Genomic DNA, 25,576 nt, shown 5'->3' with positions numbered 1-25,576 from the left:
AATCAATGATAAAAAAGAAAATCTTGGGCACAGCCAAGAAATCAGACACATTGTATACTTGGCAATGACAAGAAGATATCAGCATTTCTTATAAGAAACAGTGAACCAGAGATGGGCATGGTAGTACATGCCTGAGTGACCCAGGAGGCTGAGGCAGGAGGATTACCAAGTTTGAGGCCAGCCTCAGCAGTTTAGCAAGACCTTGTATAAAATAAAAAATTAACAAAAGGGCCCAGTGGTAGGTGCTCCAGAGTTCAATACCCAGACCCAGTACTGCAATAACAAACAAAAAACTAGGGAAATTTTTTTGCCAGCAGAACTGTACTACATTTCTTGGCTATTCTTCCAGTTAAAGGAATTTAATTTTATAGGAGGAGCACTACAAAAAAAGTGAGTAAATATATTTTAAAGGGGCTGGGGATGTGGCTCAAGCGGTAGTGCACTCGCCTGGCATGGGTGCGGCCCGGGTTCGATCCTCAGCACCACATACAAACAAAGATGTTGTGTCTGCCAAAAACTAAAATGTAAATAAAATATTTAAAAAAATATATATATATTTTAAAATTTCTTGTTTTCTTAAACTACAGATGACTTAAAACTAATATTGTGAAGTGGAGTTTCTGATATGTGCAGCCGTCAAATATATAGCAATAGCAGCAGTAAGGACTGGGGAGTGGATATATGGAATGGTACTAATATATGATTATTACATTTGTGAGGTGAGATGTGGACAACACTGTCTACACAGACTTTGATAAGGATGAATATTTTTAACTCATGGGTAATCACACAGGAAAAAAAATACAAGAGATATAGCTAAGATGCCAAGATAGAAAATGAAGCTAAACACTAAAAATAAAATGTAGTCATATGCCACCTGATGATCTTTTGGCCAATGATGGACTGACCAACATATTATGAAGACACATGCCATGGAGACTAGGTTATACAGGTACAGGTAGGCTGTACCATCTAGGTTTGTCAAAGCATACCCTACAATGTTCAAACAATGATGAAAATGTTCAACAATGTATTTCTCAGAATGTAGCCCATGATGCACAACTCTATTTGATTAACATTAAAAGAGGCAGGAAAAGCACACAAGAAGGGTCAAAAACAGAAGTAAGAAGTAGAAAACAAATATCAAAGATGGACTTACTTCCAGATGTTTCAATAGCTACATTAAATGCAAATACATTGAATGCTCCTATTAGAAGGCATAGATTGTCAGAAAAAATCAAAATGCAAGAATTAACAAGTACATGCTGTCTACAAAAGATATATTTTTTTTAAATATGAAGAGATCAGTTGGGTGTGGTGGCGCAGGCCTGTAAGCCCACTGGCTTGGGAGGCTGAGATAGGAGTTTCATGAGTTCAAAGCCAGCTTCAGCAAAAGTGAAGAACTAAGCAACTCAGTGAGACTGTCTTTAATTTTAACCCTCAAAATAGGGATGGGGAGGGGCTCAGTGGTTGAGTGCCCCTGAGTTCAATCCCCAGTACCCCACCCTACCCCCAAAAAAGAAGAGATCAAGTTGGGCATGATGATGCATGCCTGTAATCTCAGTGACTGAGGCACAAGGATTGCAAGTTTAAGGCCAGCCTCAGAAACTTAGGGAGACTATTTCAAATTAAAAAATAAAAAGGGCTGGAGATGTAGTGATAAAGCACCCCTTGGTTCAATCCCCAGTACCAAAACAAATAAATAAAATATGAAGAGATCAAAATAGGTTGAAAATAGAAGCATGGAAAAAGTTGCAAGGAAAAAACCTAAGAAAACTGATATTAAGGTGACTTTAAGACATAGAATATCATAAGCAATAAAGGAGGACATTTTAGGCCTGGTGATATAGCTCAGAATAAACTAGCATATATGAAGGCCTGGGTTCAATCCTCAGCAACATGCATACACACAAAAGGACATTTCATAATGAACAAAGGGTCAAGGGAAGAAGTAATAATCTGAAATGCTTATATCCCTAACAAAAGCTTTAATGATCATGAAGCAAAACTAACAGAACTGAAGGGAGAAAAAGGCATGTTCGCAATCACAATCAGAGATTTTAAGACCTCTCCTTCAGGAATTGGTAGAAAAATAGACCAAAAAAAAAAAAAAAAAAATCGGTAAGGATGCTGAAGACTTGAACTACAGACTGCCTGGAGTGACCTAACCCATGCTGACAGAAGACTCCACCCAACAACTGCAGAACACTCGTCCTTTCTAAAAACATGTGGTCTACTCCCCAAGACACACCATATGCTGGACCAAAAAACAGCTTCCATAAATTTCTAAACATTGAAATTGTACAGGATACATTCACTGACAACAGAATTAAACTAGATTAAAAATATCTATAAAATCAACAAATATTTGGAAATTAACTAATATACTTCTAAGGAACCTATGGATCAAAGAAGAAATCTCAAGGGAAAAAGAGAAAATACTTGGAACTAGATTAAAACAAAGATACAATATGTCAAAATCTGTGGGACAGGCCGATAGTGGAAGGTTACTGGGCTGGGAGATGACTTTTCAACAGCCTAGCAGAAGCAGAATGCTGAAATATGGGCCCAATGGCCAACTTTCCAGAGCATTATCTCTGGGCACCATCCATACCCAAGTGCACAAATCCAGAGGCCACCAGCCCTGGCTACCAACAAGCCCCAACAAAGGATGGCTTTCTTGGCTTATGGGAGGAGGGTCTGAAATGGAAGAATGTCCTGGGCAACTTCATAGTTCAAAAGGCAGTCACTCAGCTCAGTAAGACACATCTGTATCTGAAGGGCCAGGAAGAATGAAGGGAAAAGGATCAAAAACTCCAAAATTGATAAAAGGAAGTGGTAACCAAAAGAAACTCAGCCTGAGCCATACTAATTAGTACATACAAATAGGCTTTTGGGCAAAAGTCCTTTCTGGAAATAATGAGGGTGACTAAAAACAGGACCAATTAACCAGGAAGATTATCATTTTAAACTTGCGCGTTCCTAAGGTAGCTTCCAAATGCACAGAACAAAAATGGACAGGAACTCAGGGAAAAGTAACAAGATGGGCACAGCATGAAGTCCACCTTCAGGGTCCCTCGACCTTGCCCACAGCCAGGCCTCTGTGCCTGATCCAGTGTTTATATGTGCAGCTGTGTGTCTAATAGCACAAGGAACTTTCTTTTTAAGCACATATGGAATACTTATGCAAACTGGACAGGCCCTCCGAATTTCAAAGAACTGATATCATTCAGACCTTGTTCTCTGACCACAATGTAATTAAGTTAGAATTTGAAAACTAAAAGATAACTGGAGTTGGGGGGAGAATCAAATAAAACATTTGAAACCGTAAAAACCCTCTAATCAGCTCAGCAGCCAGAAAACAAATAAAAACAGGTTTGCCTACAAGTGAGGAATGATGAAGATGATGACATCTCATGATATAGGATGCAGCTAGAGGGTCATCCAGTGGGAATACACAGGTGAACGAAGACTGTGAACTGACGAGTTACATACCCAATTTAAGTTAGAGTGACAGGGCAAACCCAGAGAATACAGAAAAAAGAAAAAGACAAATAAAAACAGAAATAATGAATTAAAAAAAATGCAGACTTTCAAGATCAACAAAGATTGTAATCTCAGTGACTCAGGAGGCTGAGGCAGGAGGATTCCAAGTTTGAGGCCAGCCTCAGAAACTTAAAAATATCAAGCAACCCTGAGTTTAATCCTGTGTGTGTGTGTGTGTGTGTGTGTGTGTGTGTGTGTGTGTGAGAGAGAGAGAGAGAGAGAGAGAGAGAGAGACAGAGAGAGACAGACAGGGGGAGAGAGATGATTAATCAAAAATAAAAAGGCACAGTACTGTGAATATGGCAAAAATGTACATATTCATTACAAACAACTACAAAATGGTCATTAGGAAAATATCTTGAAGATTTTTAGTCCTATAGACACATTCCTAGAAAAATGCAAACTTCCCTTAAAATCAGAAAGCCAAAATAAATCTACAAAAATTGAACCATTTTGGCTGAGGATATAGATCAGTTGGTAGAGCGCTTGCCTCCCATTTGACTCCTAGCACTACAAAAGAAAGAAAGAAAGAAAAAAAAATTGAACCATCTCTATAGAGAAAATACCTGCCATAGTGGTAATCAGAACCAGATTAACCATGGCCATTCAAGCACATTTCAGTCTGGGGTATAGCTCAGAGGTAGAGCACTTGCCAACCACAAATGAAGCCCTGGGTTCCACCCCCAGCACTGCAAACAAAATAAAACAACAATGAAGTAGATTCTTCCTGCCCAGAGCTATTCATCAATCACAGACTAAAGAGGGGTTGCTTGCCTCCCAAATTTTAGGGCTTCTTGTCCTTCTATCCATTCACAGCATTAGGTGAGGGAAAGAGAGCAGGTACTGGCCAATCCAAGATCCTGAACATCTCCAGCTGAGCACAGCAGAGTGAGAAGACAAAACGCTAAATATTAGGTTATTTTAGGACTTCTTGTTATGTTGCATAGAATAGGATGGTCTCAAATTCCTGGGTTCAGTAGGCTAGTCTCAAATTCCTAGGTTCAAGAAATCTTCTTGCCTCAGCTTCCTGAGAAGCTGGGACTACAAATGTGTTCCACCACACTTGACTTTATTTGGTTGCTATTAAAAAACAAACAAACAAAAGTTTTGAACAACAAAACTCACTAAATTACGATTCTGGGAAAAAAGCCCTACCAGTCTTAGAGATGTAGTAAACACATTGGGTAAAATCCAGCACCTATTCATGATTCAGATTCTTCCCCTACAAGAAGGAATCTCACCTGATGAAAACCTTTCAATAACTTGCTGCAAACACAGCCTCCTTGTTAATCCAGCCTAGTCTGGGATGTCATTGCCCACACATGAGGCGAGTTCTGGGTTCTACATACAAACAGCACCTCAACTGCTTATCCTCCAATCACCTTGTCACTTATTCTGTTATCTCATGGCCAAGGACCCTATCAGCCCAACCTTCTCTCTTTCAGTCATCTCTCCAGTGCCTGAGTCCACCTATTCATGGATCTGCCAATGTCCCCAGTGTCCACCAGCCCTGACTACCCGTCATGGGCTCACCCTTCTCTGGCTGTCTATCTCAGCCAGCATTATCCCTGTGTCCAGGACACTTCACTTGCCTTCTGTTGATCTCATCATTAGGAAAATACCTTGAAGATTTTTAATCCTATAGAAAAATTCCTATAGACAAAGTCCTATAGATAGAACTCTAGCTTTAGGGAACCTGTGTGCTTCCTGCTTATGCTTGCATACAAGCGACTGAACAGGTTTTCAACTCTATGACCATAAGCCCAGATGGGTCCTCAGTGTGCAAAGTGCCCAGCTGCTGGGCTGTACCCTCCCCTCCACATGGCCCCTTTATCCCCACTTGGCTCTACATACAAGCTGCCTTCAGGAGCATTACCATGACCCAGCTGATGGCCCATGCTGGACAGGACCATGAGGCAGTATAGGTGTTTATGGGATGTACTTGCCTATATCTGCAGACACAGAAGTCCTTTCCTTGACTTCCAAGGACCAGAACACTGTTGGCCCAGGGAACACTGGAAGCTAGGAACCAGGACAAAAGACTGACTTGATATCATCTTGTTTTTTCTCTCCTGTGAATTCTCCCCTGGTAAAGAGAGGATCTCTGGATAACAAGCAGTGAGCCTGGCTAGGAACACTTACTCAGGGACTCAAGGTCACTTCCTTGCTATTCCCTCTTTCTACAAATTTCCCAACTGTGTGAAGTTTTTCCGGGAGAAAAGTGCTGCTTTTAAATATGTCCCCTGTTGCTCCAGGTCAAGCAGAAGGGTTCAATAGAGACCTGGACTGTGGTCTTCACAGGCAGGGCAGTGGGCAGCCTAACACTAGCTTTCTCATGCTTCCATATCAGTGACTTCACCTGTGAGGGGCTAAAATATCCACCTTCTGTCAAGGGACTTGGCTGTACTGAACAACTAGCTGAGCAGTCACTGTTCTCAGGGAGAGAAGTGACTCTACACCTACCATAGCCACTCCTGGAAATGGGTGATGACATCAAGGCAGAGAGCCTGGCAAGAGGACAGAGTTCCTGGTAGGCAATGAGGGAGACAAGAAGTCTGTGCAGAGATCTAAAGTGGAAAAAGGTCAGCACCTGTCCTGGGGGTTGTGATCCCAAGGATGAAGAGGACCTGGCTCCAAGGGAATGCAAAAACACTGGCCAGAGGTCTGTGCCCTCATCCTTGTCTCCTGTTACAATAGGCACAGAAACTCTGGATGCATGGGTAGCTGGCCCTGGACCCTGCAGTCTCATTCCTGGCTGTCATAGGTAGCTCTGCTACTGCCATTTAAAGGGAAGCTCCTGGAAGAGCCAAGGAGAGGAAGGGGAGCAGCTACCACTGTGGTGCAACCAGAATGTTCACTGAGTATAGTATGGAGACAGCACAGCCCAGGGCTGACTGGGGTTGAGAAGCCTGATTATTACTTAAAGACTTAAAAATACTAAAAATACTACTAGCTGTAAATCAGTCCCTGCTTCAAGGCTGTGGGCCCTGCCCCAAATATGGGAGGAAGGAGCAGGGCCTGCATACCACCTGTTTTCGACGACAGCCAAGCCCAAACCTGATGGCTCATGGGAAAGCCACTTGGGTAAGGCAGGCCCACAGCTCTAGTGTCACCAAATGTCTCCAAGGCAAGCCCTGGGTATCATCCTGAGCAAGTAGTCTCTTGGTCACCACAGCAGCCCCTGACCAGGCCATGGCCTGGGGCAGGGCCTTCTAGAAAGGATCTCGGGCCACCAGTGGCTCTTATAGCACATGACCTCAGGTGCCAGGAATGCACAGCATGGCTGCCATCTGGTTCTGATTACCCGTGTTCTGAGGTTTCCTCATCCACGTCTGCTCCCAGCGCCGGCCTGGGAGAGATTGATTTGGGCTCATTAGAGGTTTTAACAGAAGGACATAAGAAAGGCACATCTGTGGCATGTAGGTCTTGGACCAAGGCAAGCAGCCATATTATATAGCACCATGGCATAGGTGAGAATGCTTTTGGATGCTGAGGGCATGAATCACCTCACTTACTTCCAGGTTATCAAGGCAGCTCTCAGATGGCTTGCATCCTTAAAACACCCAAGAATGCTTCCTCCCCGGAGGTCTGGTGTTTACGGAAACTAAAATTTTCAGGGTCTATGGGACCTGCACTGGACATGCCATCAGGTAAAGCATGGAATATCTGCCTTTACCCTCTCCATGGGGCTATTCCCTCCCCTCCCAGGACCTCTTTCAGCAGCAGGAGCAGTTGGTGCTCAGTGGGGGTGGGGGGGTTGGGGAACTCTCCTCTTCCTTTGATGTGGGAGGCTGAGCCAGACCTGCCCAGGGCCTACCATCACCCCAATCACTTTAATTCCTGGTTTCCCTTCTGCTTTAACTTTTCAATTCATTAATTCCTGCTTCCCCTTCTGCTTTAACTTTTCAATTCATTAGTAGAGTAAAAGTTCATCTCTGGACTGGAACGTACCCCATAAATTTAAATCTTAAGTTCGAGCAGCTGTTTCCCAAACATGCCAAGAGAGACCAAGTAGATCTGGGCCAGAACAACCCCTTCACAGAGTACCGGGTACAGGGAAGCCTAGGTGGGGAGCCACAGAGATCTTGGAAAAGCTGCCTGGTCTTCAGCTCTTTACAAAGTCAGGCTGATGAGGGTTAAATCACCGGGGGATGAACACTGGAACCCATAACGGGTGGCACTGATGAGTCTCCCCATCAGGTTTGAGGAAAAGGAGGGAAAGGTATGAGGAGACCTTCCCTGCCCCCATGCCTACCTGGTAGCAGCTCAGAACATGCAGATCTAGCACCCAGAGTGGCTCAGCCTTCAATTTGTACAAATGACCTTTAGCATTATGGCTTTCACACCTGATCACAACCCAGGTCCATGATTCTGAGACCTTGGAGATACTTCTTTCTGGGTGAGGCATGAGAAGCTCTGCCCTCACAGCAGTGCCTTGAGGGCCTCTCTGGGACACTGATGGACTAACAGAGGGACAAATAGAATAGCTTATTCTGAGTTCACTGTGCGCCTGTCATAGGCTGGTCCCCCAGAAAAAAGGTGGTACCCAGGGGGTATGAACCTATACTCTGAGTATGACATGTGCCTGCCTTACCTGTAGGCCCCATACTGCCATCTCTCACGCTTGTGTACTGGGGTCTAATTGGGCATTATCCTGCAGGGCTCTGTTCAGATATTGCTTAGCAGGGATGCTAGGCCAGCCTTATACCAAGGCAGTGGGCACAACCTTATGGGTGCTTCTGCTTGCCCCTCATTCTGGCTCTAAACTCCATTCTTCCAATGGGGCAGTCCAAAGTCTTCCCCTGCTTGACTTTAGTACCTGTCCCTAGGCTGCTGCTATCTTGTCTTTTTAGCTTTGTTCCATGTCAGTCTCCTTGTACAATACTCTTTCCCCACCCAATGACCTCTGCCCTTGCTATCCTTACTTGGTCCCTTTTCCATAAGTCTTTATGATGTTGCCCCTAGTTGCATTCTAGGTTTGGTGGTACCATGGGGGCCTGAATGCTGTTCAGTACCATCTGCACCCCTACTTTTACTCAGGGTCCACCACTGGTCCATGTGCCTCAGTTCTGTGCCAGTGTCTGTCTACTCAGGGATGAGTCCAATGGGCCAAAGGTGAGCTCCTTCCCCCTGGCAGCAGGGTCTAGGCTGGGAAATGCTGAGGTTGTTCAGATAGGCCTCCCTGTCTTAGGAAGGGTCTTGGCAATGTCCTCTTTATACTCTCCTGTAGTGTGTGGGAAGCCTGGAATACCACACACCACAGATGAGGGCAGGCATGGGTCCTGTCTTTGGTGTTGTGGGTCCAAAAGCCCCAATGGGGCTGAGAGCTGGGCCTGCTGTGGCTTCTGCTACCAGTCACCCTGAGGGACACACAACTCCCACCTGGCACCCCTCCACATCAGACCTTTTTCACAGGGCTGTTTCCAAAGTTTCTACTTGCTAGTGGAGGCCAAGTTTGTCTTCTGAGGCTCCTGGCGAATGGAATTCTTTGCCCACCCCCAGAACCAGTATGTACCCAGGCCAAGGCAGGACCTGTGGCCTGTGGCTCCTCAGAAGACCTGCACCAGAGAAAGGTCTGAGCATGTCTCATATACCCCCACCTTAACCCAAACTCTCCCATCCCAAATGGGGGAAAGCACACAAGCCAGGCCACCCTGTGCTAGGCACTGTGGCCATTGGTCCAAGCTTGGACAACAGGCAATCCTCAAGCCACACCAACTGGAATAGCCTATGAGACATCATGAAGAGATTTCCAGCAACCCCCACTCAGATCTGAGGCCTCATAGCCTGTTTCCTGCTACCCATGAGCAACAACCTCCCTAGAGTTAGGTTATAGACCACCATTGGGGCCATGGTTCTGTGGAGCATTCCAGAGTTTGGTTTTTGATTTTTTTTTTTTTTTTGATTAATCAGTTCCTTACTGACAAAATTCCTCTGAGTTTTCACAAAGGGGTTGGTTCTGCCTGGACTCTACGTGCCTTTCTCTAGATGGACAAGACGTGATGGCTGTTAACTTGAGATCTAGGAGAAACCCAAACCATGTGAACGGTTGGCCCACGCCCACACCCCTTTCCCCTGTGCCAGCAGCGGACAGGCCCTCCTGCACTACCTCCAAGTGATTAATTAGCTAGGGATCTGCAGCAGCTCCTCTTCATGCCTAAATATTGTTTCAGCCTATCAGACTGTTAGTGCAGAGCAGGATAAATGAGGTCCAGGGCCGGCACACTGACCTGTAGGGCCTGCTGCCCATCCAGGCTCCAGACAGCCAGCGCCTTCCCTGCAGAGCCTGAGATGCCTCTGGTCTTCTGGGAGTCGAAGTCAAGGCCCATGACTGGCTCCCCATGGCAGGCAATGCGGCTGCACACCTTCCGCTCTGAGATGTCCCACAGGGCCACTGATCCATCCTCATACCCGACCAGAAGGAGAGGGCGGGGGCCAGTGTTAGCCTGCAGGGAACAACAGAGTGGTCAGCTCCCTGAAGTCCCCTACCTTCAGTGAGTTACAGGAAGACAGGGCTCCAGAGACAGGTTACCTCTCATGCTGGGCCCATAGGTGGGGTAGACCAGCCTGGGAGTTTCCTATGCTCTCATGATACTCCTGAGGCTTTGCACCCCTTTGTGTTCTCCTGTATACCTTGTATACCTGAGTACCTTGGTGACTACTACCACCAATATGGGTCTTAGCAGTGCCATTGCTAAGCACATGAGGGGCTGGAGGGCAAATCCCTGAGTATACCAGCCAAGCCCCTAAGGCCTCACAGGACCATGCTGCTTCTTACCAGCTGCCAGCATTTCATCTTGCCCAAAGGGGCACATCTGGGCATTTGCCAATGCCTTGAGACTGATGGGGACCTATCTAACTGCCTCCACTTCTCAGGCCAGAGGATCAAGGACCCCCTTGCTAGGGTTGGTCACCTGTCTATAACCACCAGCCATGAAGATTGCAAACTCCATCTCAATGAAAAACGAACTTTCTGTGCTTTGTCAACGTGGCTGCGGAAGCCCCCGCCCCTGGAAGTCTGGTGTGAGCAGGCTCTAGCAGTCCTTGCTATCATGATGAATGAGGATGAGGGTCAGAGGGCTCTGCGCCCTGGGCGGATGCCTCGTTTATTTAGACTCTGAAACAACTACAGAAGAAGAGCACTGCAGGATTCCAAGTCACCCTGGGGGATGCAGCCATCAGTCCTAGCTAAAAAGCAGTTAGCCAAAAGAAAACTTGGATGGTTGGGCAAGGAGGCTTGGGTTACTGGAGTGGACACTACATCCTCAAACATTACAAAGACCATAGCTCTCATTAGTATCATAAGAGACAGGCACAGTGGAGCTTGCTGTAGTCACAACTACTTCAGAGCTTTAGGTAGGAGGATAACTTGAGTCTAGGAGTTTAAGATCAGTGTAGGCAATAGAGCAAGACTATCTCAAAGGAAAAAAAAAAAAGCTGGGGGTGAGAAGCTAAGGCTGCGGATATGTTTTATGGGAACTGGAGAAGCTAGGCCTGGGGCCACTGGAGGGATGGCTGCAGGGCTGTAGCAGGAACAGGAAGGGCAAAATCACCCCAGGCTTGTATGTAGATTTGGTGAACCTGCCAAGGCCAGAGCTGGTCTAGAGGCAACCTCCATATGTCCCCAGAAATGGCTTGTATACAGACTGCATCCTGATGGTAATTCAAATTCACACATACACACACACACACAAAACAAAAACCAAAACCAAAAACAAACAAAAAACAGGAAGAAAGGAGGATTCTAGAAGGAGGTACTGGCAGCTCTGTGTCTTCCTGAGCAATTCCCTTTAGGCATCATCTAGAGTCACATTCTACTCCCCTGCCAAGCCCACCCTGTGCCCTTCAGCTCAATCCTGAGAGGCAGGTCTGCCTAGGGTCTCCAGATGCACAGATCCCCATGTGCTGGCCCTGTAGTTTCATCACAGGGAAGAGTTTCATACTGGTGCTTTTCAGATCACTTGATTGGAAATGATTTGTGCAGACTCATGTCATTCCTCTCGCAAATATGGACATAGAGTGTGCCAAAGTAGAAACACTCTCTGTACTACAAGTCTGTGTAGGCCATCAAGCCTTTACCAGATGTGCTTCCCTGGGCCAACAGCTTTGTCTGTATCCAGGTCAGTGTCAGGACCAGGTGGGAGAAGCCTGGAACTCTGCACCCAACCAAGAACACACACCAGCCCCTGCTAACAGCTTAGGTAATGTATACTGCCCCAGAAGCTATTCTAAAGAACTTGCATAGGGTCACTTGGATTTACTCCCCTAGGGTAGTGCTTTATGGTGGCATCTACTCCCAATTTTAGAGCCTTAGCCAAGCCTCCCACTCTCCCTCCTTCATAGGATACTCTCCTTCTGTGTCTTATGAGCTGAAACTGGTCCAAGGGTTTATCTTTATCGTTGACATTGGTTCTGGACAGTCTCTGAGTGAAGGCTGTGGCCCCTGAGGGCTAAGCACAACTTAATTCAGAGGCTAGGTATGATAATCCACCTGTCATGGTTCCATGACAAATTAAGAACCAGCCTGGTCCAGAGGGAGTTGCCCTATAGTTTTGGTCCCTCCCAGCCACTACTACTAGTCCAGCACCTGGCCATCTAGCTCTCTGCTATGCCCCAGGTTTCTACAGCCTCCCAGTATCAGACACCATGGATCAGATAGGCTATCATGGTAGGGGAACCCCTGGTGGCCACACCCTTGGTGCTGCTGGGCCCCTTCAGGAATAAGAGGCTGTAGTCTTCTGATCTACTTATCTCTGGCTCCTCCCCTCACCCCCAACTAAGATCTGGAGCTAAGAATTCACTCTGTAGTCCTGTTCCTATGTGGCCTAGGGATTATAGCAGGCCAGAGTCCCATGGGGAGCCCCCAACTCTCTGTTTCCCAACTCAGGAGGGTTCAGCTGGAGTGGGCCAGAGAGTAGGAAACTGGGAAGTCCTTGCTCTGAGGTTGGTGCCAATGATACTGCCTCTAGACTGATTTGGATCCTGACCTTTTATGCAGTAATAAACAATGTAGGTCAGTTGCTTTGAGAAACAAAATAATAGACCTCAATGTTTCAGGAAAAAAATATCCAGTCTAGTCACTCTGCCACATTAAGGTTAATAAGTTTATAACCCAGATCTTTAGGTTTGGGTAGAAAAAGAGGAACATTCCAAGTTACTTTTTTCAGCTGAATACTTAATGTTGGATCCATATCACCAGCAAAACCATGATTTGTCCTTCTGTCAACTATATTAATTACCTTAACAAGTTTGTACATCCCTTTCTACACATTTTTCTGTTGGAATTTTTGGATGATTGTGCAATGACCCACATTTCTTAGGGAGTGGAATAGAAGTACAGCTGCAGGTGACCTGCCCCCCCAGGTCCTACGAGCATGATGGTCACTGCCTGTGGCATTTAGGGGTGTGTGTGTGTGGAGTGAGGGGATGTTTGTCCTTCCAAGAAAGTACCAATGAGCCTACAAAGGAACCCTGTGTGGACACATTAAGTGCAATGACCTAGGCTCTATTTAATACCTAGGGCATGATTGCAAATGTGACAGAATGAGGCCCTTTACTTCATCATTTCATGAGACTTATGAGCCTCTCAAAAGCCCCCACCTCCTCAAATTCCCTAGGGGCTTCTCTCCAAGAGGCTCCAGCAGCAGAGGGAACACCCAGGATCAGCTTTTTGAAAATCTTGACTTCCAACTTTGACCTTCTCAGTCAAGAAACTGCAGATGGCACCAGATTCAAGATAGGCCAGCAATCTTTCTGCTCATGTGGGTGGAGAGAAATACCTGGGACAGGGTCTCTGGGAGTGCCTACCCCAGTGGTTCCTGTGTGGTAATTGAATACTTCCAAACTACAGAGGCCTATCTCATCTAACACTTGGAAATTTCTGAGTTCAAAGAAGCAGCAGGCACAAGGCAGGAATTGCTTCTCCCTGACCATGGACAGGGTTGTTCTTAGCACCCAGGACTAGGAAGATGACCTGAGGTTTATCAATTGTTCCTGAGATAGGTGTTGCTCAGTAATCTGCCCACCATGGGTTCTGCAATGTCAAAGAAGTTTCTGGGGTTCTTTGCAAATGAACACCTTAGAATGAACATATCTACTCTGCTACTGTAGACACCAGTGACCCCAGGAGGGGAAACACTGGACCAGTGCTGACCTGGGCGGATCACTAGGAAAGAGGCTTCACCTCCAGAAGGGCTGCCTGGGGGAGGACCCATCCCAGGCCCCACTGAAAACTAGGACCCCAGTTTCTGCTAACAACATCAGGAAAGGCCTCCTAACTCTAACTAGAAAATAAAACTGAGAAGAAATGGCTGTGGGTCAGAAATTCCCAGGGGGCTGCAGTCAAAGTGTTAAGAAGCCCACTCCTACCTCTAAGAGAAGCACAAGAATTAATTCCAAGCATAATGAGGGCCATGAGGGGTTGCCAAAGTTAGTCAGTATTTTCTCTTTTGGCCTCAGCAAAGCCTGGGACCAAGGTGCCAAGGAGAAGGACTTGAATCCCCATTGGGAGGCAGCTGACACTTCTGTCCCCTCCTTACCATCACCAGCAGGAGGTTACCCTGAAGGGTGAGCCCAACTGGGCCTGCAGAGGATAAGCACCAAAGCCAGGGCTCTCTGAGAATTTTGCAGGAGCCCTTTGGAATTAGAATCAGCAGCAACTGGGAGTGTGGGGGTGTAAGGGTAGGAGCACAGGTCTGGCCAGGGACACTGGGGCTGTGGTAGCAGGTACACATGTTCTCTGAAGGGGATACTGTCCAATTGGTTTGACAACAAATCAAATCCTGAATGAGGCATGACTCACAGTCTGGCGGGTGTGGCAGCAGGGCGTGGCTGGTGAACATTTGCCTTACCTGCCACAGCCTCAGGCACATGGGCATGCCTGGCTTGGCATCTGCCTCCGGCTTCAGGGTGCACACTGACGTCTTGGATGGCATCTCCAGAATCTGAACCTGACAGTAAAAAAACAAGTTGATTTGGGCCAATGCCAAGTTGAGTTTGTGCTATACAAACAAGAGACTTTTAAGGCGATTAACCAAGGCTGCTGCGAGTTTCTGTCTGCCCCCCTCCCCATGGGGACCTGGAAGCTGAGTCTCCTAATTAGGCTGCACAGGCTCGTGGGCTTGGGTGCTGCCAGGGCTATTGTGAAACAAATGCTTGCATCATTCCTGAGTGACCAGCCCATGGCTGCCTCTGGCTCTCCTGATTCTGTCATCTAGGCAGAACAGACCTAACTCAGTTGGCCCTGACTCACCTTGGCCATTCTCTCTCCTGTTTGTCTTTCTTTCTTGGCATAGGTTTTATACAAGAAACACTTAGAACCAACTCAGACACATCAAGTAGTACAATGACTTGCATAGGACCTGGGACCCACCAGCAGCCTACAAAACAAGCATGATGTACAGTGCCTAGGGAAAGTCCATTTGGATCCTGGCTTTCTAGTCCCCCTGTACCAGCCTGCACAGATGCCAGGCCCTCCTAAAACTGGGCTTGGAGACATACCTTGTGGCCAATATAGTCCAGTCTCATGTGCTGGCCTGTCAACCTGAGTGGACTGCCTATCTGACCAGACAGCATAGGCCCTACCCAACTCTCTCCCTAGAGGACAGCCAAAGCCACAATAATAAGACTTGGGCTCTGGAGCATCAATGGCCAGAATCAGGTCCCTAGTTGTCCTGTGTCCCTGCATATTTGAGCTTCCTCAGGGGGACAGGGCAGCACTCCTCTGAACTCAGAGGAGTAGGGGGTTCCCTCAAGACACAATGTAGCGCAGGGCTGGCCAAATGTTCCTCCTGCCTTGTGTTTGTTGTCAAGTAGTTCTTTAGCAAGTCAGGCCTACCTGTGCCTTCTGCCATCACTCTGCAAATTAGGGGGTCTCTGCTGGCCCTGAACTTCACTAGGTACTGGTGAGAGTATATCTCTATCAATAAAGTAGCAATCACACTGGTATTCAGCCACCCTGGAAACAAAGGTCAGCCAACACAAGTATCTTCTGGTTTGCACATGAGGAATCTAAGGTCCAGAGAGGTTGGGGTGACAACTGGACAGAACTTATACCTATTGATTCAGCCTCCCAGGCTGGGTTGGAGGACAATGTCTGAAGGATCAGTGCCCATGCAAGTGAGAGCTGTGCTGCTTTCACCAACCCATCCAGGACAAGGGGCCTGGGTCCCTAAGTCTGAATTCTAGTTCTACCATGAATGTGCTGGGGTGGGGCCATGTCCAGGGTAATCTCTTGGCAGGGAAGAGGACTGAGAAGCCTGGGTCTTCGGCTAGAGTTCTGCCAATGCATCCACCAATGGCAGGCTGAGCTGTGATGCTCTCTGGGCAGGGTGTTCTCATCAAGGTCCCCATAGTGGCTCAGCCTCAGCTTTTTTTTTTGCAGAATCAGCCAGTCACTGTGTGAGGAGCTATAGGTACAGGGTGTGGCTTGTAGAGAACAGCCAGTAGGCAAGGTCTAGAACTGCAACCCAAATATAGTGGGAAGGAGCAGCAGCCACAAAACATGCTTGTACCAGGTGGGGGGTGCTGAAGGAGGCAGAAATTTGCACAGCCCACATCCACATGTTGTTAAAGGAGGATCTGTTCCCATCTGCAGGCTCAAGAAGACCCCTCTGGTTGCAGTAAAGGGTAAGGGTAAGGGGACTCAAGTAGGCCAGAGGGAAGGTGTGAGTCATATAGCAAGTCTATTCTCTGTCAAGGGGAAAGGAGAAGGTGAAAATCAAGGCAGTCCTGAGAGCCTGAGCTGAAAACTGTGGGAGAGAGGATGGAGGAGTGGTGGTACCATAACCCACTACTTGTGTGCAAGAGAGCAGAGAGCTCAGGGCCTGAGCACATAAAGCAGGCCTACATCTACCTGGTCTGGGTACCCCAGCCCAGGCCTCTATGAGGTTGGAGGAGGAGTTCCTGCCCGGTGTTCAGAGCCTCCTACAGAAACCAAGAACTTTCCATCTGGCACTCAACTGCAACTTTTGTTTTCAGAAGGAAAAATGTTGAGTTGGGGCAAGTGTGGCCACCCAGATGGCCAAGCAGGGCAGGAGCACGCTCCCCAGGAATTGTCTGGGCACAGGCCAGCAATACTTTTCAAGGGGCTAGTCCAGGCAGATTCCATGTGGGAATGTGGAAAACAAACCATTTCCCCAGGATGTGCATGGTCCCCAGACCGTTGCTCCTGAAAAATACCACCTGCACTGGGAGAACCAGGAGCCAGAAAGCTGGTTAAAACCATGCAGGGATATACAGCCTCCAGGGAGAAAGATGGCAGGCTGACTTTGTGCTGGCCAGTGGCTTAGGGTTGGCTGAGATGGACACAGAGGATGGCCAACAGTACCACTCTGAAAAAGAGCTCTCACACACATCAGGATGGCATTATGTGAGTGTGTGGCTCAGAAGGAGCTGGCACTGACTGTTTCCACTGTCCAGGGGGAAGCATGCCCCTCCTTCTCACATTAATAAAACTTTTAACAGGTTTTGGCAAATTGGCAAGAAAAGTGTATGTAGCTCCTAATTGGTAATTTAAATGCAATCATGAACAAATAAATGCCTGTTGCTATCTCATTATTTATGAACTGGATCTACTTGAAGACAAAATGAATTTTCTTGGGTGAGGGCCAAGTCTAACTGACTACATGGGGCTTGATCTGCCAGCACCAGCAGGATCTGCCCTGCCCAGCACTATAGGCCCTAAAGGACCACAGGCCCACAGGAAGACAGGGTGATAGACAAAAGTCCCCTTCTTTTCCTCACTTACCCTCTGGGCCCTGGAGCAATTGTGCTGCACACATACCAGGCCAAATGATCTCCACTTTCCCTTCATCTCCCTCGGAAGCTGGGCCTATAGCCCTACCTTCCTCCTTTATATTACCCTCCACCCTGGCTTCTTGCTCTCTGCCCCTCCTCATGTCGGGCACCCCTTCCCTTGGTGGACTCTGCTTTCTCTGATCCTGGGGGCTTGAATACCACTATTCAGCTGATCATTCCCACATAACCAATGCCTCTGGTCACTCTGGCCTAAGAACAATCTGACCATGACCCCCCTGCTCCCAATGAACCCGATCTTCCTATTTACCTGTAGCCCTGCAATTATAATTGCTGCTCTAATGCCCTACTTCTGACTTCACCAGGGCCTTGGTCTCTTGTCTACCACCTTTTCCAGCATTCCTTCTACTTTAGTTTAAGATCCCTGAGGATGTGAGTGGTTTCTCCTGCAACTGCCCCTAGGGGCCTTGGGCCTGAACATTTAGCCATTCTAAGCCACTCTTCTCCATGGGTAACAAAGTAACAAGGCTACTGGGTAACAAGACCTCTGAGATACGGGTCCCTCTCTCTGGGCTCCTTTCTGATTCTTAAGTGCCCTGGGAGGATGACTCAAGAAGATCCCTCTGGTTGCAGTAAAGGATAAGGGTAAGGGGATTCAAGTAGGCCAGAGGGCAGGTATGAGTCCAAGACCACTTCACAGGTGACCAGAACTAGGTGGAGCCAGCCATGCACTAGCTTGAGGTCACTGGAACTACAGTGAAGTTATTAGTCCCTAGACTTGCAGCCATCAGCTCCACAGAGTCTTTCAGGCAGCAGTGTGCCCCCTTACCAGGTATGAAGGATGAGTATATTTGTTAAGAGAAGCCCAGAGCCAGAGGCTCATGGAACAAGGAGCCTAAAGGAGCAAGGAGCCTTACCTCATCACTGTCCTTCCCTGGCACAGCAAGCATCCAGTGCAACTGCCCCTCAGCCAGGATGGAGCTCCTGCAGAAGCCCACATTTTCCAGGTGCACAGAGTCCATGATGGTGTTCCTGCCCTCTGCCAGGTCCCATAGGCACAGCTGCAGATCCCGGCCCTGACTGGCAAATCATGAGGAAGATGCTGTGAGACACCCAGTGAACACAGGCACACCCATTTGTACCAGCATTGAGCCTTTGGTCCCCCAAGGCCAAAGGTAAACATGTTTTCAGAGATAGCAGCTGTTATGAGTGTCAGATATCCAAGTATTCACACCTGAGTCTGCATCCAAGGAACCCAATGTCAGGGCACACAGCTGCTCTGTGTGATCCTGGGGAAGGGGTGTTCATGACCATGCACTGCTAAACCTCTAGACCCCCATACACAGAATAAACTTCAATGTATGTACATTAAAAACAACCAGCCAACCCAGCAGGATATCAGGAGCCCCAGGAAGGACTGTGCACTGTGACAAACTGGATAACAACTCAGGGGGGAGAAGGCAGATAGAAGCCAACTAAAGGAGTTTGGAGAAGTGTTCCAACTGTAAAGTTAAAGATAACCCTGTAGAGATACAGTGGTCTAGGTGGTAACTTGGCTTCTCATAGCGGGTGGGAAACAGTTCTGAATCCAGGTCCATCAGAGTGCAACAAATATTTGAATAAGTGGTGGATGGCCGAAGCCTTGTTTGCCTTTCACAGAGAGTCATTATAAAGAAGCAGGGAGACCTGATAGACCTGTGGGGCTGTATCAAAGTCAAGAGCTCAGCATGAATGTGTGTGTAGTTACATACATGTGCAGACAGACCTGGAGATAAATATGTATGCTAGTGTGGGTGGCATGTCCTTAGATGTCCTAGCACTTCCCACTGAGAGACCTAGAAGTAATGAGCCCACTCAATAGCCCAGATTCAGTTTATCCTGTTCTCCAATTACAGGATCCAGGTTTCTGGAGAAATATCTGATTCTAGGGCTGGGGTAAGGGAAAAACCAAGATGAGTTCCAGCATCAAGTAAGGAAATACCTTTTTTTTTTTTTTAAGTTGTAGTTGGACACAATGCCTTTATTTTATTTATTTTTATGTGGTGCAGAGGACAACCCCAGCCTCAGGAAATACTTTTAAAAAACCAAATAAAGGATAGGGGCACATAAAAAGGAAGCTGTAACAACCTGAGTGATAAATATTAATATTAGATTTTAACCTAAATAATGAAGTAAATCCCATGAGCCCCTTATGAGCGAACATATAAATAAATATGGAAGTAGGAACAAACCTTCCTTATATGTTCCATAGTTTCAATTAATGTAGAATTCTACCAAAAGGAAAATGAGGAGGAATGATGGAAATAAATGGTCCCCATAAGATCCAGGCATGGTGGCACACACCTGTAAACCCAGAGACTCAGGAGACTGAAGCAGAAGGATCACAAATTCAAAACCAGCCTCAGCAACTTAGGGAAAACTTTTCTAAAAAGGGTGGGGAAAGCTGGGGACATAGCTCAGAGGTAGAGCACCCCTGAGCTCAATCCCTGGTACCCCTCTCAAATAAAAAGCCCCCTATGAGAATACCCCAGTAATAGCCACTACAGGCAGAATCCACTGATGGATGCTAACTTTATTGGGTGAAATCTTAAAGAGACACAAGGTATTTGTAAAAGCTCAAAATGTCTTCCCCTAAATATTTCTTAACTATGCTGGTTTAAACAAAGGCCCGCATGTTTTTGGACCTTCTCCCTTCTGGAGGTAGAACATAATTCTCCTCACCTGAGTGTGGATAAGACATAGTGATCTGCTTCTCAGGAACCAAGGGAGCAATACAGGATGAGGATCTCTTATTCAAAATTCTTGGGACCATAAGTATTTCAGATTTTGGAAACATATGCAAAGACTTCACTGGTTTGGCATTCTTAATCTGGAAATATGAAACTTGAATGCTCCAAAATCCTGAACATCTTGAGAGCTGACATGACACTCAAAAAGTTTCAGACTTCAGAGCACTTTGGACTTTGATTTCTGAATTAAGGATACTCACCTGTTGGATATTGACAGTAGGCCATAGCAGATACCTCCTGACCTAAGTGATCAAGGTCAACTTCACCTACAATGAGTTATGGGATGCCTTCTTGACAAAAAGGGCATTTGAGTTTGTGGGTTTCCTCCCCAAAACCATGACCCTCATCTAATCCTGAGGAAACCAAAGGGGCATTCTGCATACACCTGAGCAAAGGTCATTAAAAATAAGGTACAGAGAAACAATCTCAGTCCATAGGGGACTAAAGACCCAGGAAAACTCAGTAAACCATGCTGTACAAGAAGACATCAATGGGAAATTGAATAAATTGAACAAAGCTGGACTGAATGTCTACATGTTACCAACATTCTCTGTGTGAACCATATTGTGTGAGGTGTCCATGCTTCAGAGAACCTGGCACTGTGGAGGATAATCTCCCTGTGCTGACCCAGAGCAACTCAATCCTAATCTTTATTTGGTTTCTGGAAAACCTGCTAGGTTGAAGTTTAAATGTGCCTGGACATTAGGAGAACTAATACTCACATGGCTTTCATGAGTCTCTGCTGGATGGTACGGCCCAGCATAAACCTATGACAATAAGGATAATAGGAAGGTGTCCTTGACACAAGGAAGGATCAGAGCCTAAAATGGAGAAGACAGCTAAGCAGTGTGCTCAACATCTGAGGGTAGTGGGTAGACCAGTGTGTACCAAGCAGTGAGCAAAGGACTGATCTATTTTTCAAGTACAGTTGTTTCTCTGTATCCAGGGGTCTGAATCTGCAGATTGAACTAACTGCAGATCAGAAATTATGTCCAAAAAATTTGTTTCTGTACTGATCATGAACAGACTTTTTTTTAGTCATTATTCCCCAAACAATACATCATAATAACTATTTGTATAGCATTAACATTATTATAGAGATGATTTGAAGTATACAGGAGGAAGTGCATAGGTTATATGCAAATACTACACCATTTTATAAAAGGGACTTGAACATCCACAGATTTTGCTATCTCCAGGGGATCCTGGGACCAATCTTCTACAGATGGAAAAACATGATTGTAACTTCTTACATCAGTTTTGTACTCAGAAGAGAATTGTGAAAAGAGCATGAAGGCCTCCTGCTTAGTGATTACTTGTCTCAGCTCGGCCCTTCTCCAGTCCCTCATCTGTTCCATATGTGCCCATTCTCTCCCTGTGCCCCTCCTCAAACAAGGACACCACCTCATTACCAACATACAGCCATCCAGAGGTAGTCCCCAGATGTGCACTTTTCCAATGTCTTAGTGCTATCTGTAAAGCCCCACATGGATGCACACTACACTGGCTGCCAGTCCTCATATGCCTCCTACACCCTGCCATAATCCCTCCTTTTCCCATCCATCATGACCCTGGCACACCTTTGTTTCCTAGGGTGACACTGCCTAGTCCCAAGTCCCAAGTCATGTTTGGGGAGACAGACCATGAGCATGAAAAAAATGCTGCATCTGCCTCAGCCATCTAACCAAGAGACACATGATACAATCTGCCCACTGCTGGGGATAGCAATCCTGTCCACTGGGTCAAGATGGTCCCCACTAGGGCTGTCTACCACAAAGCCACCATTTCCCCTTGTCTGGTTAGAATTCTATAGGGAAGAATTCTGATGTTACACCAACCTAATCCTCAAATGACCTCAACCTAAGCACTCCCACAAATGCCACCTCCATGTCACCTTTTTCCCTTTTCATGTTTATAACTCTCTTCTCTGCACAGGGAAAACTCCAGCTCCTATTATCTTCCTGATATTTACTGACATGCCCAACTTGTGAGCTTGTTTGGGTGATATGGTTGGCCTCCCAACCTGACCACCTTCTTTCCCAACCTGGCACCCCCCTTTCCTGTCTGTGACCTCAGAGACCAACATGGTTGAAACTGGAGGGGAATGAAGGAAGGAACGATGGGGACACAGAGCACATCAGCAAAGAATTTCAGAGAAATGGTGGATCTAAAAAGGAACTGTAAAGTCCTGGGAGAAAGGGAGGGGCCTCCATGGACTTAGTGCAGGATTCCACCACAAGAACCAGAAGCACAGACCAGGAGGGGAAAGCCTGGCAAATGTGACGCCACTAAAATGAGAACTTTGGTTCACTGAAGACACCATTAAGTGAGTAAAAAAATATGAGCCGTCATGAGAAAGAATTTTTGATATAAAAATTCTAAAAAAGAACTCTATATGTCACTAAGAAAAAGGCAGTCAATTTGGCAGAACAGGCAAGAGATCAAAGAGGTATTTAAGAATTTATCCCAATGGGCTGGGGTTGTGGCTTAGAGGAAAAGTGCTCGCTTGGCATGTGTGGGGCACTGGGTTTGATGCTCAGTACCACATAAAAAAAGAAAGAACTAAATGGAGGTATTGTGTCCACCTATAACTAAAGAATAAATGTTTTTTTTTTTTTTAAAAAGAGTTTATCCCAATGGCTGATAAATACAAGAATGAGGTCCACTGTGATTAGAAAACTCAATTCAAATTATACTCAGAAATACCCTTGTCCTGAGGGGGAACAGAGGAGGGAGGTGATCTTGCTGCAGGAGTACAGATGAGCATCTGCTGACAAGTCCAATGTGTGTACGCACTGTGGCCCAGACATTCCAGCTCTAGGTGCAGGTTCCAACCCATAGACATGTTTTCATCTGGGCACCAAGAGACTCAGATAGGAGCTGTCCTGGCAGTTTCATTCATAACAGTCCCAAGTGGGTAACCCAGATCTTCACCTACAGGAGCATAGTAAGTGAAACAGGAAGATGCATCTAATAGATACCATTAAAAAAAAAACAACAAAAAAAAAAACAGCCACAACACAACTAATGGAAGCTGGGTGCAGTGATGCACGCCTGTAATCCCAGCAGCTCAGGAGGCTGAGGCAGGAGGATTGTGAGTTCAAAGCCAACCTCAGCAATGGCAAGGTGCTAAGCAACTCAGCAAGACCCTATCTGTAAATAAAATAAGGCTGGGGATGTGGCTCAAGGGTTGAGTGCCCCGAGTTCAATCTCCAGTATGCTCCTCTCCCCACCAAAAAACCTTTACACAACTAATTGTAGCTATATGTACCATGGTGGACCTTGCAGAGATTAGGACAAGTGACAGAAATCAGACACAGAGGAAGCTGTTGTTCCTTTTTAAGTTAAAAAAAAAACACAGATAAAAATGGGAGTTCATAACCCACTTGAATCAAAGTGTGAAATATGATATATCAAGAACTATGTAATGTTTTGAACAACCAACAATAAAAAAAAACACACAGAAAAAACTAATCTATACTTTTTTTGAGACATATATTAAGAAGGTAAAGCAAGAACAAGGCATTGGGTCTCCCTATGTCATTGGGGAGGGCAGGAAACATTTTTAAGGGTGGCAGGTAGGGTTGGGGGAGTGGGGCTGAAGGGCTGGCAGCACCCACTTCTTGACCAGGAAGTAGTTACTCAGGTGCTACCTCTGTGATGATGCAATAGTCTGTACACTCATTCTTTCACTTTTCTCTAAGTATGTTACATTTCACCATAAAAAAGGTAAAAGAAACTTCCTGCTGAGGTGGCTATCATGGTACAGGTGGAGCTGGTTATCCTCTAGCCTCCCCCAAACATGAAAGCTCATAGCCCCCTTCAAGGACCACTTGGAGAGACTTGGCTTTCAAACACAGCTGATTACAGTCCAAGTATAGCCAGCCTCTGCAGGCTGTAGTCTCTAGTGCAATGCAAATGCACCTGGGCATTCCACACCTGCAGTCGCCACCTGCAGGCTTCCTGACCCATGGCCTCACCTGCCTGGAGAGGAGCCCTACTCAGAGAGGGGCCCTACCTGGAGAGGAGAGGGTCTGCTGAAGCACCATTCTAGCTGGGATAAGAGGCACCATCAAACACTTGCTTTAAGCTTGCCCTTTGAGTGTGCCTTCCATGGTCCCAGCCCAAAGGATTGTGAAGGCTACCCAGGCATCTGGGCCCAGGAGGAGCAGAAGGCCCTCAAGTGTCTATCTCTCAGCTGAAAACTCAGGGAGAACATTTACAAATGATCACTCTTTGTGCAAGTGGCTTAGAGGAGTATATGGAAATGAGGCCTACTTTGAAAATCAAGGAAAGACTAAAACTACACAGAGTTCTCTATATGAAAGTGAGGAGAGCTGGGGCAGCTTAGCCAGAAAGGAGTTAAGCTCCTTCAACAAGGACTCTACAAGCACAAAAGTCAGAGCCAGCACCCTCTTGAACAACTGTGGTCCCTCGGCCATCTGCCAGCCATTTTGGGTTGGTGATACAGCATGAGTCAGGCACAAAAGTACTCTGCAGACTGTCAGATGACTTTTACTCTGGGAACTAGACTCCATAGCACCCAGGAGTCCTGGGCATCAAGTCTAGAACAGGAAAATAAGTCTGTCCTTCTGGAGTTCTAGGCCATGAAGGTAATGGCTCATGAATGCTCTGGACGTGATGGGTGCCAAGTCTCAGAAGGTGGCAGCAGGCCCATGTGGGGCCAGAGGCTGCTCAAGAAGGTGGATATTTCACTTGGTGCATTCCTGGGCTGACAACAGTTGAACCTGCTTAGGGGAAGATATTTCTGTGATTGAAGACAAACAGTCTGCTATGGCAGACAGGTAGCCCTGAGAGAGGACTTCTTATTGGTTCCCTGCACACTCTCCCTGTCCCTATGATGCCCTGTCCTTTCCTCTCCCTGTGGAAAGCCTCTTACTCATTCATCTGCCCCTTCCTGCTCCTTTCTGGCCCACCTAGTGTCCCTGATTCCACCATCTCCACAATGCTGCAGTGGCAATGTCAAAATGCAGCCCTAGTCAACTACCAAGAGATGCCTCTTACTTGAGGTTCCCGAGTTTGCCCATCCCCAAATCCCTCATACTCCCTCATGCTGTTCACTGGCCAGGCTCTCTGTGGCCTCTTCACATGTGGTCTCTTCCACTAGGAATAACAGATCCTGCTCAGAAGCCACAGGCTGGCACCAGGCTGCAGGAAGAACCATCCTTAAACATTTATTAGGTTCTTCTAAGTAGTTACCTGTCCAGATAGAATCACAGTTAAGAGGGTTGGATAACCAGCAACCAGCCCACTCTAAACACATTGCCTGGGGACAGACCAAGGATACCAGAATCCACCCTTGAGTTAATAAGAGGCTGGGTCAGTGAGCATCTCAATGGGGATAGGCAACTTCTAAGGTCCTTTCCAGCTATGATGCAGCCTATAAATGATGCCCAAGTAATTTGTAGGAGACAAAACATGCACAAAAACAAACACACATACAGTCTTTAATACATGGGCTCAGG

The 25,576-nt window shown here is 46.5% G+C and overlaps 1 protein-coding gene across 2 annotated transcripts in view; it reads right to left on the bottom strand.

Annotated features, from left to right (window-relative positions):
* The window catches only part of Gnb1l (G protein subunit beta 1 like), a 70,271-nt gene that overhangs the window by 7,050 nt on the left and 37,645 nt on the right, over positions 1-25,576 (bottom strand). For both annotated transcript variants that reach the window (XM_076858825.1, XM_076858736.1), the window contains 3 exons: positions 18,219-18,381; positions 14,397-14,495; positions 9,777-9,992 (listed from right to left, as the gene is read on the bottom strand). In XM_076858825.1, the coding sequence (XP_076714940.1) occupies positions 9,777-9,992; positions 14,397-14,495; positions 18,219-18,323 (420 nt within the window). In that variant the 5' untranslated portion in view covers positions 18,324-18,381. The remainder of the gene's footprint in view (positions 1-9,776; positions 9,993-14,396; positions 14,496-18,218; positions 18,382-25,576) is intronic.

This window comes from Callospermophilus lateralis, chromosome 1, assembly GCF_048772815.1.
Source record: "Callospermophilus lateralis isolate mCalLat2 chromosome 1, mCalLat2.hap1, whole genome shotgun sequence".
In the NCBI taxonomy this organism is placed as follows: domain Eukaryota; kingdom Metazoa; phylum Chordata; class Mammalia; order Rodentia; family Sciuridae; genus Callospermophilus; species Callospermophilus lateralis.
The sequence above is the reverse complement of the archived record's forward strand: the minus strand, read 5'-3'. Positions and strand labels throughout refer to the sequence as shown.